Source organism: Syzygium oleosum, unplaced genomic scaffold (genome assembly GCF_021117445.2).
Source record: "Syzygium oleosum isolate NSW1041296 unplaced genomic scaffold, Sole_v2.1 Sole_v2.15, whole genome shotgun sequence".
Classification (NCBI taxonomy): Eukaryota; Viridiplantae; Streptophyta; class Magnoliopsida; order Myrtales; family Myrtaceae; genus Syzygium; species Syzygium oleosum.
The window spans coordinates 6948674-6961906 of record NW_026607499.1 but is presented as its reverse complement, the minus strand read 5'-3'; the positions used below and the strand labels follow the sequence as shown (position 1 = coordinate 6961906).

Below are 13233 nucleotides of genomic sequence, written 5' to 3'. Positions count from 1 at the left end.
CCCTGGAACTGTGACGGGGTAGGTTCGAGTTCGCGTTCTGACAGTAGGATTCTAGATTCCAAAAAATGAGGAACTTGTACCCGGGTAGGTTCAGGGTTAAGCGGACACGAAGACAAACTGGAACCACTCACTCCTACTTGTGCGTTTACATTTCTCGTACATGCAATTTTTAGGGAAAGGCCTGTTATCTGTCTCTTTCTCTTTCTCAGTAATGATCTCTCTCAGGTCAGCATTTTGCTGTGCTTGCAACATTATAAGTTGGTTAAAAATCTTGTTACCACACTCGGAACTTGTTTGCGATTCGAGACCAGAGAGGCATGGTTTCGTGAGACATACTCTTGGACATCAAGTTGTTGAAGATGCGACTGCGTCCTGTTATTCACTGCTATAGTGTTGGGGCTTCGTCGACTTCATGGCAACGTGAGCTGTTCGCTTCTTTCAGATAAAGTAGGACAGTTTAATTATCACCTGTAGTATATAGTCTTGTCTGTCTAGGGACCCTCACTGAATATACGGTTATACGCCTGAAAGGCCTTATATGTTGCTGCTGTGTCTGTCTCGATCGCCAATGTATATCTATAATGAACGGTCACATTAGATAGATAGACGTCTTTAGGGAATTTTTTGTTCTTCACGGGGAGAGAAGTTAAATGGAATAGTAAGGATCCGCCACCAATCATAGCGTTTTACAAGCCGTGCCACAAATCAGTATGCATGTGAGCCCAATACATCCCAACACTCAAATCATGCGGGCTCTGTCTTCTTGTAACCTGGTAAAATTAAAGACTCAGATGTATCGGTGATCACATGTACCCAGAACACCTCTAAGGTCGAGAAAAGCATGAACCATTCTTTTCTGTTAGGCTCGCCATTTTGTATCTTGCTTATAATCATGCCTTTGACTTAAGCCCACACGTGACTCAAGACGTTCATCAAATCTTAATTAACGTCATTAACTTAATCATTCTCATTAGCACCCCTCTTTAGCCACTTTCACTTGCTATTAGCTGATCATTGGGAGTGCGAGTGCGAGGTGCCCCAACCAACATGGAGGCTTTTCACGAGACGAAGAGTGCGCAACGAATAACATTGAAACAAAGTTGGTATACATTTTTCAAAGCATATTGTCGTATAGAATCAATGGGAACGTAGATCAAAATAAGTCGTATTTATAGTAAATCAAAACAGAACTTAAAACAAAATTTAAAAAAAAAAAAAAAAGCATATCTGATGGTGGCTACATTTACTTTCCTAGACCACACGCTCAATAGCATTTTAAAAGTTCACAACTATTATTACTCGTCATGGAAAAATATAATTAAGAAATGGTAAGAGTTACGTTTTTGTCGAAAATATCTTATGGAAAACTTCTCAAATTGTTTATGTGACGTCTACATGACAGCCCACTTTGTGGATAATTTTTTTTAAAAAAAAAATCCTTTTGAAGGAGAAGAAGGCATCTCTAGCGGACGCCGGTCAGCTTTCATCTTCCATGCATTATAAAATCGGAGGAATCTTGCTCGCTCCCGGATACCATGCATGCCCACTAACTGATACATTCTCCACGACCTTAGAAATGTAGAAGGGTCAAAATCAGCCCAATTGAATCACACTTCGAAAACGTATGAATGTAATATGAAAAAATGAGGCACGAATCAAGAACTTGCACATACTCATACAGATGAATAGCAATTTCCGAAAAGGAAACGCAAAGTTTGAAAAACTCACGAAAATCCTTCCACTTTGTGTTCTAATGGCCTGTTTCCTTTGTCGTTAAGATGTTGGGCCACTGGGCCTAAAACAAATCCATTAAAGCCCACATGCAGATCCATTAAATATATGGATTAGATGTTAATCGCTTTCGATATTATCTTAACTATGCTAACAAAGATGCTTTAACATCTCTTTCGTTCCTATCTTTGGGTTGATTCGTCCTTGAATAAAATGTTCTTTAGCTGATTGGCCCTGGCTATATGGCCAAATTCACTTGAAAAGATCTTGATCTTCATCTCCTCTTTCTTTCTTCTTCCCCGACATTTTTTTGAAAAATGATTAGGTAGTTCTTTCGGCTTCAGCGATGCCTTCATAGGGATGCAATTTGAGGTTCAACATTTTAAAACACTTACTTTTCTTCCAATAAATAGAGTCGCGAACAAGTTGAGGAACGACTGTTGTGGAAAATAAGGGCATCCGTCGTAAACTTTGTGAAAAATGTCGACTTTTTAGGTTTTCCTTTTCCGACTTCCGGAGAAGATGAGTTTTGGGGTCTTAAAAGATTTTGAAGGGGAGAGAGAGAGAGAGAGAGAGTACTAGGTATTACCATGTATGCATTTTCTAGTTAAGCGGACTAATCAAGTGGAATACCCACAAAAAAAAACAACACGAGAAGATATCCTTCGGTGTCAATATGATTTATGGATAATTATATAGATGGTCCCTGAATTTTGGCCTAATGCGCAATATCATATTTTAATTTTTAATTCGTTCATTGTGGTCCCTGAATTTTAACGTAATGTGCAATGTCGTCCCTGAACTTTTAATTTGTTCAATTTGGTCCCTGAACTTTTGGTGAATATTCAATTTGGTCCTTATATTATATGAAAATTTTCCATTGTCATCCTTCCATTGATTCGAATTAACCGAATTTGCCGATTTGGTTTCCAGTTTGATAACTTTGAACGGTGGACAAAAAAATAACGTTAAATGTGGATTATTAACGTACAATACCGAACTCAAATCAGGATCTGATGATGATAGGATTAACTTGACAGGATTAACCACTTGATTATCCCATTGGTAGAACAGTTCGCACTGAAGAGATATATATATGCAAAGTAAAGACCGGCAATTGGAAGAGTACCGAATGAATTCTTTAAGAACGTGTTTGCCTCGGGCAGAACCGGTAAAAATCAGGGGGAGGATCCTGTCGAAAGTGGTTGAGACTTTGACAAAAGAAATTGAGTTTTTCAAATGTCTATCTTTCGGCTACGACGGTTTCACATTGTTGTTTAGTTTAATGTTCTTCTAATCCGAACCTGTCCACGATTAGGATATTGGAAGGGACCAAGAGAGTTTTGGGCGGTGCTAAATTCATTGATTAAGTAAACCAACCCTGTGGAGTGGAGGGTAGACGCACAAGCAGTTCGGATATTGTTTCCGCAACATTCCTCTGAAACTTTCATGCATAACCATCTTAATTTCTCATCAACTAGTTTAAAAACACAATGAAATTGATGCACGGAATGTGTTTGCCCAGCGAAAAGTCAATGATTTGAAAAATATATATTTCCCTTCAATTTGAATGATCACTTATCGTCTCCTACAGCAATAAAATTTGTTTTCCTTACTAATGAATAATTGTTGTTTGTGATAGGCATATTTTCTGCGAACTAACTTTTCAAAATGATACGAATAATCATTTCTGTGAAGACGTTTCAAGTCATCGATTTTTCACATAAAAAAAAAACGGTGCTTAATCCACTATAAACGAGCAAATATATACTAAAGTAATCACAAAACAGAGTGGCAGGTCATGCACGATTTTTTCGATAGGGACAGGGCAGAGAGGGATGCACGATGCATGTGGGGCTGACTCGTAAACCTTGGAATGGCTTCATGGCCACTTAAAGGTTTCGATTGAGTAAAAACAACATCATTGGTCAAAATCACGGACTCCATTTGAAAAATTGAAAAGATCGAATCCTTTTGAACAGCTCCCCCCCCTTCGAGAATTGTCGACACAGAAACTTTTGGCTGTCCAAAAGTCGCGTGATGACAATTGACAAATGGGACCGGCCAGCCAATATCGCCCCTGGCTTCACTTCGGAGTCAGTCAACCCCCACCAACACTCGTAGAAGCGGTCAAAAAAACTTATAGAATTGAAAGCCGTATTAAAATCCCAATCTGCACGTCATGGCTGATGGCATGACCTTAAGAACATGTCGTTTCGAAGCTTCCGTGTGGACCTGTCCAGCACTATTTTGCTAAGTCTATGCTTCTTTGTCCGCTCCTTCACATGTTCTCACCTAAACCATCCATTTGTCCATCTTGTTCTTTTTCGATAGAAGAATAGGATGTCGGTAATCTCTGGCGCACCTAACGCATCATAAGTCATGGACACGACACATCGCTTTCCCTCTCCGATAAGAACAGACGAACCGGCTCAGGTTCCCGTCCAGTTGTCTGATTAACAACTATTCAAACTCAACAGCAGCTTCCATGAGACTCTCCTGCTGCTGATTAGTTGAAGAAAGCTTTACAGGGAAAGAAGAACAGAAGGGATGATTCTCGCGCAACGAATCAACCCTGCATACCTTCGTTCACTTCACATAACTATTGTTTCCATTTATCACTGTCTATGTGCACTCTCTCCAGGTTCGTGTGCAAATTGCAAACCTGAACATTCATTCAATCTAGGGTCCATGCTCCCGGGACCCTTGAATCAATAATTATAAATGACATCGGCCCGAATCGTAAGTATAAGGCATGACCAACATGCATTATTAAAAAACACAAAACATCACAATCACATCTTCATAGTTCAAAAGTAAGGAAACAAGTCCTTTCTCTCCAAGGCACGGCAGCTAAGCGAAGCTGCCGATAAAAAGCATTCGCCCTTTGGCCGTTCCTCTCCTTTAGTTGCAAAAAAGAAGGCATACATGTAGATATAACCCCTCCTTTGTAAACTATTTGACAATCATATAAATACACTTATTTTAGGTTCAGTATAACATTATTCTTACTAGTATCAGACCGCAAGGCAAGAACTAATAACTACACAGCTCGTATTGGTAGGTCTCCCTGCTCCCCCAGTTGCTCGAGAACCGCCTTGTACTAACTACTCCATCACAACTTAAAAGTATTTTAAGTGCGTGTATATCTCTGTTCCACCACGAACGCTTCATTCGGTGTCGTCGAATGATATCAAGCCAGTAAGGTTAGAATCCTGATCCGCAAATATATCCAAGAGGGAGAGTGCCTGAAACAAGAAAAATCGATAAGTCGTGAGTTATAGCAAAATGAACGGTTTGTCAATTCACTTGCGGCTGAGCACAGATCTAAAATAAGAAGTACCTCAGGCACGTTGAGTTCAAGTCGGAATTTGGGTCCATCATAATGGTGAAGAATGGGTCGGAATGAGTCCTCCTCAAGTGGGTCACAGATTTTTCTAGTCATAACTCTAACCTGTTGTCAATAAAAAGGATTAATACATAGAAATCAGTTTCCAGGACTAAAAATCTCGTATGTAATAAGCCATCATATGATCAAGCATGTAAGGACCTGGACAATACCTGTGCAGGGAAGCGTGATTCGCCAGGGCATTTTTTATCCTCCCAGGCTGTTGGGTCTAAGTTACTACCTCCAAAACTTGCAGCCTGAAATTACAAGTCGATGATAATTACCAGTAAGCACAACCACCCCTAGACCACCAAATCCATGAGTATTTTTATATCATGTAAAGAAGAGGATTAACATTAGGAAAATATTAAAGAGCGTGGTGCCTTTGAAGACCATAGGTATTTCTACATGAAGTAGGTAACTAGTTTTCAAATGTGTAATTGTTCAAATTTCAGTGTGTTGGTATGCGTTATTGCTAATTTTTTGTAGTCATGGGCACTCGTTAACGAGACTTATGTTGCACAAACCTAAAAGAAAAGAATAGCAGCATGTATACTAACCTCAAAAATCCCGTGGAGCTGGTGGGTCGAGTAGTTGTAGAGGAAAATGGGCAATCCCGGGGTAATCTGCCTGACCGAATCGCGATAGCGTGGAGGAAGACCTATCATACCCACAAGATACAAACCATTTAGCAAGAACGATGCAACTACTATAACAGCGGGACTGAAATCAATCAGATTGTAACTCCTCCAGAGGAAATTATCAAAAGAGGAGATAAAAGCCCCTATAATTTGATGGTCCTGGAGTTGAGTTGAAGAACGAACAAACTCTGAAGTTACTCCAATTATCATCATCTGAATTCAATCATCGTTATGCATTTTTCTCACCGCATACCATCAATCCTCAAACATATCTCATCATCATCTCAAAGGACCCAACAAGCTCAGAAACTATGTCACAAGCAAATTCACAGCAATTCTACAGTCACAAGAAGGAAATAATTCCCCGGACCTAAAGCTAAATTAAGTATCTCCTACCATTCACAACCTCAATGGCTCTAACAAAAGAAATCTACCGACGACAGAGACTTACCAAAAAGCTGTCTTTTCAGGTTTTCCTGCATGGTGTCGTTGTTGCAGACGAAGATGTACCCACCGACAGTCTCGTGCTTGGGCAGAGACTCCGACGGCGGAAGCGTCTTGAACCTCTTGTCGACGCCGCTCTTGGCCTCCCTCTCCTCGCCATTGTTGTAGCCATCGCCGCCGTTCATCTTCTTATTCCCGCTCCCGTTCTTCTTCGCAGCCTTGCCTCCATGGAAATCCTCGTTCTTGTTCTTCCCACCCTTCAGACTAACATTGTTGTTGTAAAAATTCACGGACTTGGCGTAAATCCCCTTGTTGAACCCTTCATTGAACCCCAGATTGTATCCCCCCATCTTCAAGCCGTCGTCGAAGCCGTTGAAATCCTTCCCCCCGCCGTTCACCTTCCACCCGTAGTTGAAGGCGTTGAAATCGTTGCCGACGCTGGGGCTCCCCATCTTCCACCCGTAGTTGAACCCATTGAAGTCGCCGCCGCCGTTGCCGTTGCCGTTGCCGTTGCCAGCGTTAGCGTTCCCGATCTTGCTCCAGCCGTCGGCGGGGGCGGGGGCGGCGACGGGGCTGAAATCGTTCCCGGGGAGGTTGAGGGGGCGGGGCCCGGATCCGACCTTCCAGGGCTCGTTCAGCTGGGGGAGCTTGGAAGCCGGGGCCGGGGCGGGGGATTCGGCGCCGACGCGGGCGTCGAAGTTGAAGCGGTCGTCGGAGCGCTTGGAGGAGGCGTAGGAGCTGCTCCAGATGGAGTCGTTGAGGGAGAGGTTGGCGAGGTTGGAGGTGTGGAGCCGGAGCTGGTCGCTGAACTGCCAGAACGCTTGCTGGTTGCTCTCCATATCTCCTCCCTCCTCCTTTCGCAAAGCGACGAATTCCGAACTGGGTGAGCGAGCGAGCGAGCGAGCGAGCTCAAAAATCACGACCCGATCTGATGAAGATGACGATGATGATGGTGGTCCGAAGGGATTGAGAGAGGAGCTGGGGAGATCGGTTTGCTTTAAATACAGGATGGAATCGAACCGGGAGAAATTTCGAGGAAGGAGGGAGGAGGATTGCGTGTGGATTTTGTCAAATGGTTTTGATCGAAAGTGGGAGTATAACTCCTCGCTGGCTTTGCTGAGCGGAACTACTTAGGAAGGGAGTGGGGGTTCGGGGTGTGAAATGACGGGTGGGGGAAGACGCGTTTTCCATTTTTGGAGCGGGACGGGAGGGGGCAGTTTGGGGAGAGCGCTGGGTAGGACCGGAGGGTCGCGTGTGTAATTTCGAGTTAATAAGTCTGCGAGACTTAGCGTAGGGGGAGTCGAGGGTCCACGTCATCGCATTCGGGCCGCGTTCTAGAAGGCCTCGGAGGTTTCCCGCCCGGGTCTCGCGTTACGTGCGTTTTGTGTTCACACTCGATCTGCGGAAATGAGTGATGGTTGGTTACTTTGCTTAATCCATAAATTAGGGTATGCACTTGGTTATGTTTCAGGAAAGCGGGGGTCGTCAATGGGCTTGGAACGGTAAAGTCCGAAATAAAATGGGTGCTGAATCGGTTTGCTCTTTACTTAGGTCCCGACTCGCCTCGATGACTCTCTCTTCACTCTCTCTCGATCTCGCGCTCGCTTACTCCGTGCTCTCATCTCAGTTTGAATGCGAGTTTTCCCCGGATCGAGTTTAAATATGGAAGTGTTTTAGCAATACGAGTCGGATCGGGTATAGGTCATTGGACTTGTATTGCATGAAATGGGTCAATTTTGGTCATGCCATTTTCGACCTGTCATACCCGTTTATCGTGTCCAATTTGTTTCGGTTACTAACCCTTTATTATATTTTTCGCTGGTGCAAATGGCTTTGGAAAAGTAAAAATGTATTTTCACTTTCTTTTTTTAAGGACATAAATGTCTCACCGCCGATTTTTTTTTGTCGTAAAAAAGAAACGAAATTAAAAAGTTGAGAAAAATAAATCAATTAGAAGTGTCAGACGAAAAAAAATCAATGATAATGATAACAAACGTCAAACAAAGAAGAATCTTAAAACTAGATGGTCGTATTAATAGAACTAATAGGATATCCACAGAAAAAGAATTACCAAATAAAGTTGTGATACCTAATGCGTAAAAATCAGTCCAATTTTGACTTTTCAAATTCAAGCTCGGCTCGACATTAGTATCATGGGTGCTCAACCTTAAACTCGACTATGCCGAAATTAACGACAAATTCGAGCCCCGACTTCTCATAGAACATGAAATCTAAAAGTGATCATCAGAGTCTCTTCAGCTTTATGAATACATGTTTTAGATATTGACATCATTCAACTATCCAACCAACAGGCAACAAGCGATCTGCTAGGGCTCCCCAAAAAGGGAAACACCTCTCTTCTCTGCTTCATATCAGTTCCCTGATTTCGGCCCAACCTTGTTGCAAGAACTGGGCTGACAACTTTGAAACGATATCTACATTTCTTTACTGGGGCATTCTTTTGGGCCCGAAAGCTCATTTGTTTACGAAGAACACCATCCTCTGTATCGGATCACGTTTTCCTGTATTCATGGTTACAGGAATGTATATGATCAGTGGCCTCTCTCTCTCTCTCGACTGAGAGATCATGGTCCGTGGCCTCGAGTCCTCCACGGCCCAAGGTCATGGTGGCGGCGACCGGCGGGTGCGCGCGCTCACGGGCACAAAGATATGAGAGAGAGAGAGAGATCATGCTATCGGCATTGGTGGTCGGCACTTTGCCGAGAGAGGAGAGAGAGAGATGGCGTGGTTATTAGGGTCGGTATTCTTTTTTCTTTTTCTTTTTTTTTTGGGTCTGTGCATGTGTATGTAGCTCTTTTGTGGTGCATGTCTCACGGGGGGTGTGCCTCCTATGACTCTTGCATGCTTTGAAACTTGCCCTATATATGCTCTCTAAAAATCTACTTGCTAACATGTAAACATTCATGACTCGTATCAGTTCTGCAGTATTATTTGATCAATTCTTTTGAAATCGCGTTCGCATTGAGTCCCATTAAACGATGCAAAGTTTCGATTCGGTCCGTGTATGTCATCTGCGATTAAATTTGTCCGGTCACATTCTCGCACGACTTGAGTATTCACAACATTGTTTTCCCTCTTTTGGACACTCCCAGAATGGCTTAGAGAGCTATGAAGGTAGGTCTGATATGTTCCCCACCCCACGACACTCAAAAGAAGCTCACGAATGAACCTAAAGAACACTTACGGAGCGGCACAATGAAGTGGTTAGTGGTAGCTAAGCGGTTAAAGGAAGATGAAGGCCATCATCTTTTGTAATCATCGCCCCATTCTTGTTCCCATTAGCACCAAATGGGATAAAAAGGATTGGGGGGGGGCGGATTCTACAAGCCTCCCAGCAAATATGGATCAATAACCCAACAAAGAATGCGAATAGCTCATTCTCGGTTACATCCTTGCTGTTCTCTGACAAACCAAAGTTGGGTCCGTCCCTACTTCTTTATATTCTCCTGTCCTGAAGCTACAACTTTTCAGGAACGAAAGGGTCAGAGAGAGAGAGAGAGAGAGAGAGAGAGAGAGATGGCAGGAATTGCAGGGACTTGCTCTGCTGGTCTGCTGTTTAAGGGCAGGGAGTCAGGGGCCAATGGGGCTGCTTCTTTGGTGCAGTACAATGGGCTTAGGCGAGTGGAGAATGTGCTTGTGGCTCCTCCTAGGAAAAAGCTTGCTGGGGTTATTTCTGCTTCAGGTATGAATGGCAATGCAAAAGAGTCGATGTGTGATCAAAATCTATATTATAAAACCGTATGGTGACCTTTCGTGTCCACATGAGATAATCGTGCTTGTGATCGTGATAGCACGAAAAGTAGTCATTTTGATTTGATAAGCTAAATATTTGACTTGCGAATGAAGACATGTCAATACGTGTCAATATATGGACAGGACTCAATGGAACTTATCATGCCAAATGCAGGCTTTTCTCATTGTAAGTTGTGTTTAGCCCCCCGTGTAGCGTAAACGAGTCATGTCCGCTGTTTTCAGCTCTCTGCGCTAGCAGAGTAGCCTTCTCTCTGGTTCTGATACTTCTTGATATCCGGTTATTAACTGATTTATCGATGTTGGGAGCAAATCAAAGGTTGTCTGTTGGGTCAAGTGCTTGGGCTAACCTTGCATAGGTTATTGACATGCGGGCCTGTACTACTAGGGAAACTTTGCACTGATAGGATTTCTTTGCACTTAGTAGAGCTTGGGGTTATTCATCTTATTCAATAAAGCTGAAAATTTTATCATCAGGAAAAGTTTAACATGATTCTGATAACCCAGAAAACAACACAAAATCTAGACTTTGTCATTCCATCATAGCTCCTTCCTTTCTCCGATTTCTTTCTCACTTATAGTTGGTGGTATCTACAATTCCCTGTAACTCGTGGTTTCTTGCAGCCCAGCAAGTCTTGCTCTTGATTGTCAATTACAGAAGTTACCACGTTCATTACGGCACCACTTCTTTCGGTAGCCCTTGCAAGTGTTCTTGCTTCAGTTGGGTACCTCTAGATGCATTAGTCTAGTGTTCTCACATGCAGAACTAACTTTGTATTTAATGGATGATGTAACTCCTGGCTTACTTTTTCCAAAGGATGTGCAACCCAGCACACATGCTATGCTAATTAGTCCTAATACATTGACAGTTTGTAGAATCTGATGTTGCCTATAAGCTATGAGAGATCCTATCTTGAAGGATCAAATCCTGATTTTAGTTTCGCAATTGTCAGCTCACAAGTGTGGAAAAATCAAGGCCATGGCCTCTCCGGCTGGATCAGCTCCCAAGCGAGAAAAGGATCCCAAGAAGCGCATCGTCATAACAGGAATGGGTCTCGTCTCGGTTTTTGGCAATGACATCGATACCTTCTACAACAAGCTCCTCGAAGGAGAGAGCGGGATCAGCTTGATTGACAGGTTCGATGCCTCGAGCTTCTCTGTGAGGTTCGCGGGCCAAATACGCGATTTCTCCTCCAAGGGCTACATTGATGGTAAGAACGACCGCCGCCTCGACGACTGCTGGAGGTACTGCATAGTTGCTGGAAAACGAGCCCTTGAAGATGCCAACCTCGGATCCGAGGTCCTTGACACTGTGAGTTCAATCTGTTTGAGTAAAGCACTCTGGCAATAATTATATTTTGCATATCATTTGGTCATTTTGATGAACTTATTGCCTTAATCTTTGTGTATGTCCTCACAGATGGACAAGACAAGAATCGGGGTTCTGGTGGGTACAGGAATGGGAGGGATAAGCGTGTTCAGCAATGGAGTGGAAGCGCTTGTCCAGAAGGGATACAAGAAAATCACCCCGTTTTTCATCCCTTATTCCATCACCAACATGGGCTCGGCCCTTTTGGCTATTGATACCGGACTCATGGGGCCGAACTACTCCATCTCGACCGCCTGCGCGACCGCAAACTACTGCTTTTGTGCAGCGGCAAACCACATCAGAAGAGGCGAAGCAGACATCATGGTGGTCGGAGGGACAGAAGCTGCGGTCATGCCCACCGGTGTTGGAGGATTCATAGCCTGCAGGGCTCTATCTCAAAGAAATGAGGACCCCAAGAGAGCTTCAAGGCCTTGGGACACAGGTCGTGATGGTTTTGTTATGGGGGAAGGTTCTGGTGTGCTGGTATGTACCGTGCTGACCAGCCAATAGTCCTTCACGATTAGATAAATTGACTTTGGTTGCACTCCTTCCGCTTTTGTTTGTGCATTGGAAACACTTATGCTGCTTTGTTTGTCGTTGTGGAAGATTATGGAGAGCTTGGAGCACGCGTTGAAACGGGGAGCCAATATTATCGCAGAGTATTTGGGCGGTGCTGTAACTTGTGATGCTCATCACATGACTGACCCCCGTTCAGATGGACTTGGAGTTTCGTCGTGCATCAGCAAGAGTTTAGAAGATGCCGGTGTCTTCCCTGAGGAGGTGAAAGCACTAGTTATAATGATACATTTCCAAAGCACCAGATATAATCATAATCCTATTGGGCCTATGCATATCACATATCGTTGTTTAGATGAAGCTAAACCAATCTTCGCTTGGCAGGTGAATTATGTGAATGCTCACGCTACGTCAACCTTAGCTGGGGATTTGGCCGAGGTTAATGCCATTAAGAAGGTCTTTAAGAACACATCTGAGATCAAGATGAATGGAACTAAGGTGAGACACTTCCTGTCCTGAATTTGGTTGTGGACTAGATGCACTGATTTGTCTACTCGTCGTGTTTGTACTCTCACTTTACTGTGTCCCTGTCACCAAAAAAGAAAGTAACAATATCAATAATGTAACTTGTTGCAGTCGATGATCGGACATGGTCTTGGAGCATCTGGTGGACTAGAGGCCATAGCAACCATAAAAGCAATCACCACTGGTTGGGTGCATCCGACAATCAACCAAGATGTACTGCAACTGAATGAATGTTCATGCTTTCATTTTCTATGTTCCTTGTTTTGACATTTCCCGTGACTTCAAAATGACCATAACTCTCTATTTGTTCTGCTCTTTTGTAGAACATCGAACCTGATGTAACCATCGACACTGTCCCGAATGTGAAGAAACAGCATGAAGTCAATGTCGGTAAGATCAATACTCAGCTTTTAGTGTGAGAACCAGATCTGCTGAGTGCTGGAGTTGAACATATATGAAAACTGCTATAACCTCAAGAGAAAATGTAATTTCACTGACAATTTTGTAAGAAGTTACAGTCTCGCTGAATTCATTTCACATGCATCTGCAGCTATATCAAACTCATTCGGCTTTGGCGGGCACAACTCTGTGGTGGTTTTCGCTCCATACACACCCTAAACAAAGCACCGGCTGATCAATCGGTCATCCACCATTCGCTCTCATCGACGTTCATGGGAACATATTCATTACCGCAATAGAGTTGAAATCAGCAGCTGAATCATATGCAAGCTGCAAGGAGGAATTATCGGCATCATCTCTTTTAGTACTCCTTTCAATCCTTCTCCCTTTACCGAGACCAGCTACGAATTCAAACATTTTTCAGAGAATAAGATACCTCAGTTCATTTT

General features: G+C 43.3%; 2 protein-coding genes across 2 annotated transcripts; one reads left to right on the top strand and one right to left on the bottom strand.

Moving 5' to 3' along the window:
- Positions 1-4875: 4875 nt before the first annotated feature.
- On the bottom strand, positions 4876-7123 carry LOC115675509 (DCD domain-containing protein NRP-B-like). The gene is made up of 5 exons (XM_030598212.2): positions 6212-7123; positions 5680-5780; positions 5293-5376; positions 5075-5185; positions 4876-4979 (listed from the first exon to the last, which is right to left on the bottom strand). Exons 1-5 carry the CDS (start codon positions 7041-7043, stop codon positions 4902-4904), a joined length of 1206 nt encoding a protein of 401 aa, XP_030454072.2. The 5' UTR covers positions 7044-7123; the 3' UTR covers positions 4876-4901.
- A 2455-nt stretch (positions 7124-9578) lies between these two features.
- On the top strand, positions 9579-13233 carry LOC115675603 (3-oxoacyl-[acyl-carrier-protein] synthase I, chloroplastic-like). The gene is made up of 8 exons (XM_030598324.2): positions 9579-9907; positions 10929-11287; positions 11396-11827; positions 11951-12124; positions 12245-12358; positions 12497-12598; positions 12709-12775; positions 12936-13233. The coding sequence occupies exons 1-8, from the start codon at positions 9589-9591 to the stop codon at positions 13001-13003; spliced, it is 1635 nt and encodes a 544-aa protein (XP_030454184.1). The 5' UTR covers positions 9579-9588; the 3' UTR covers positions 13004-13233.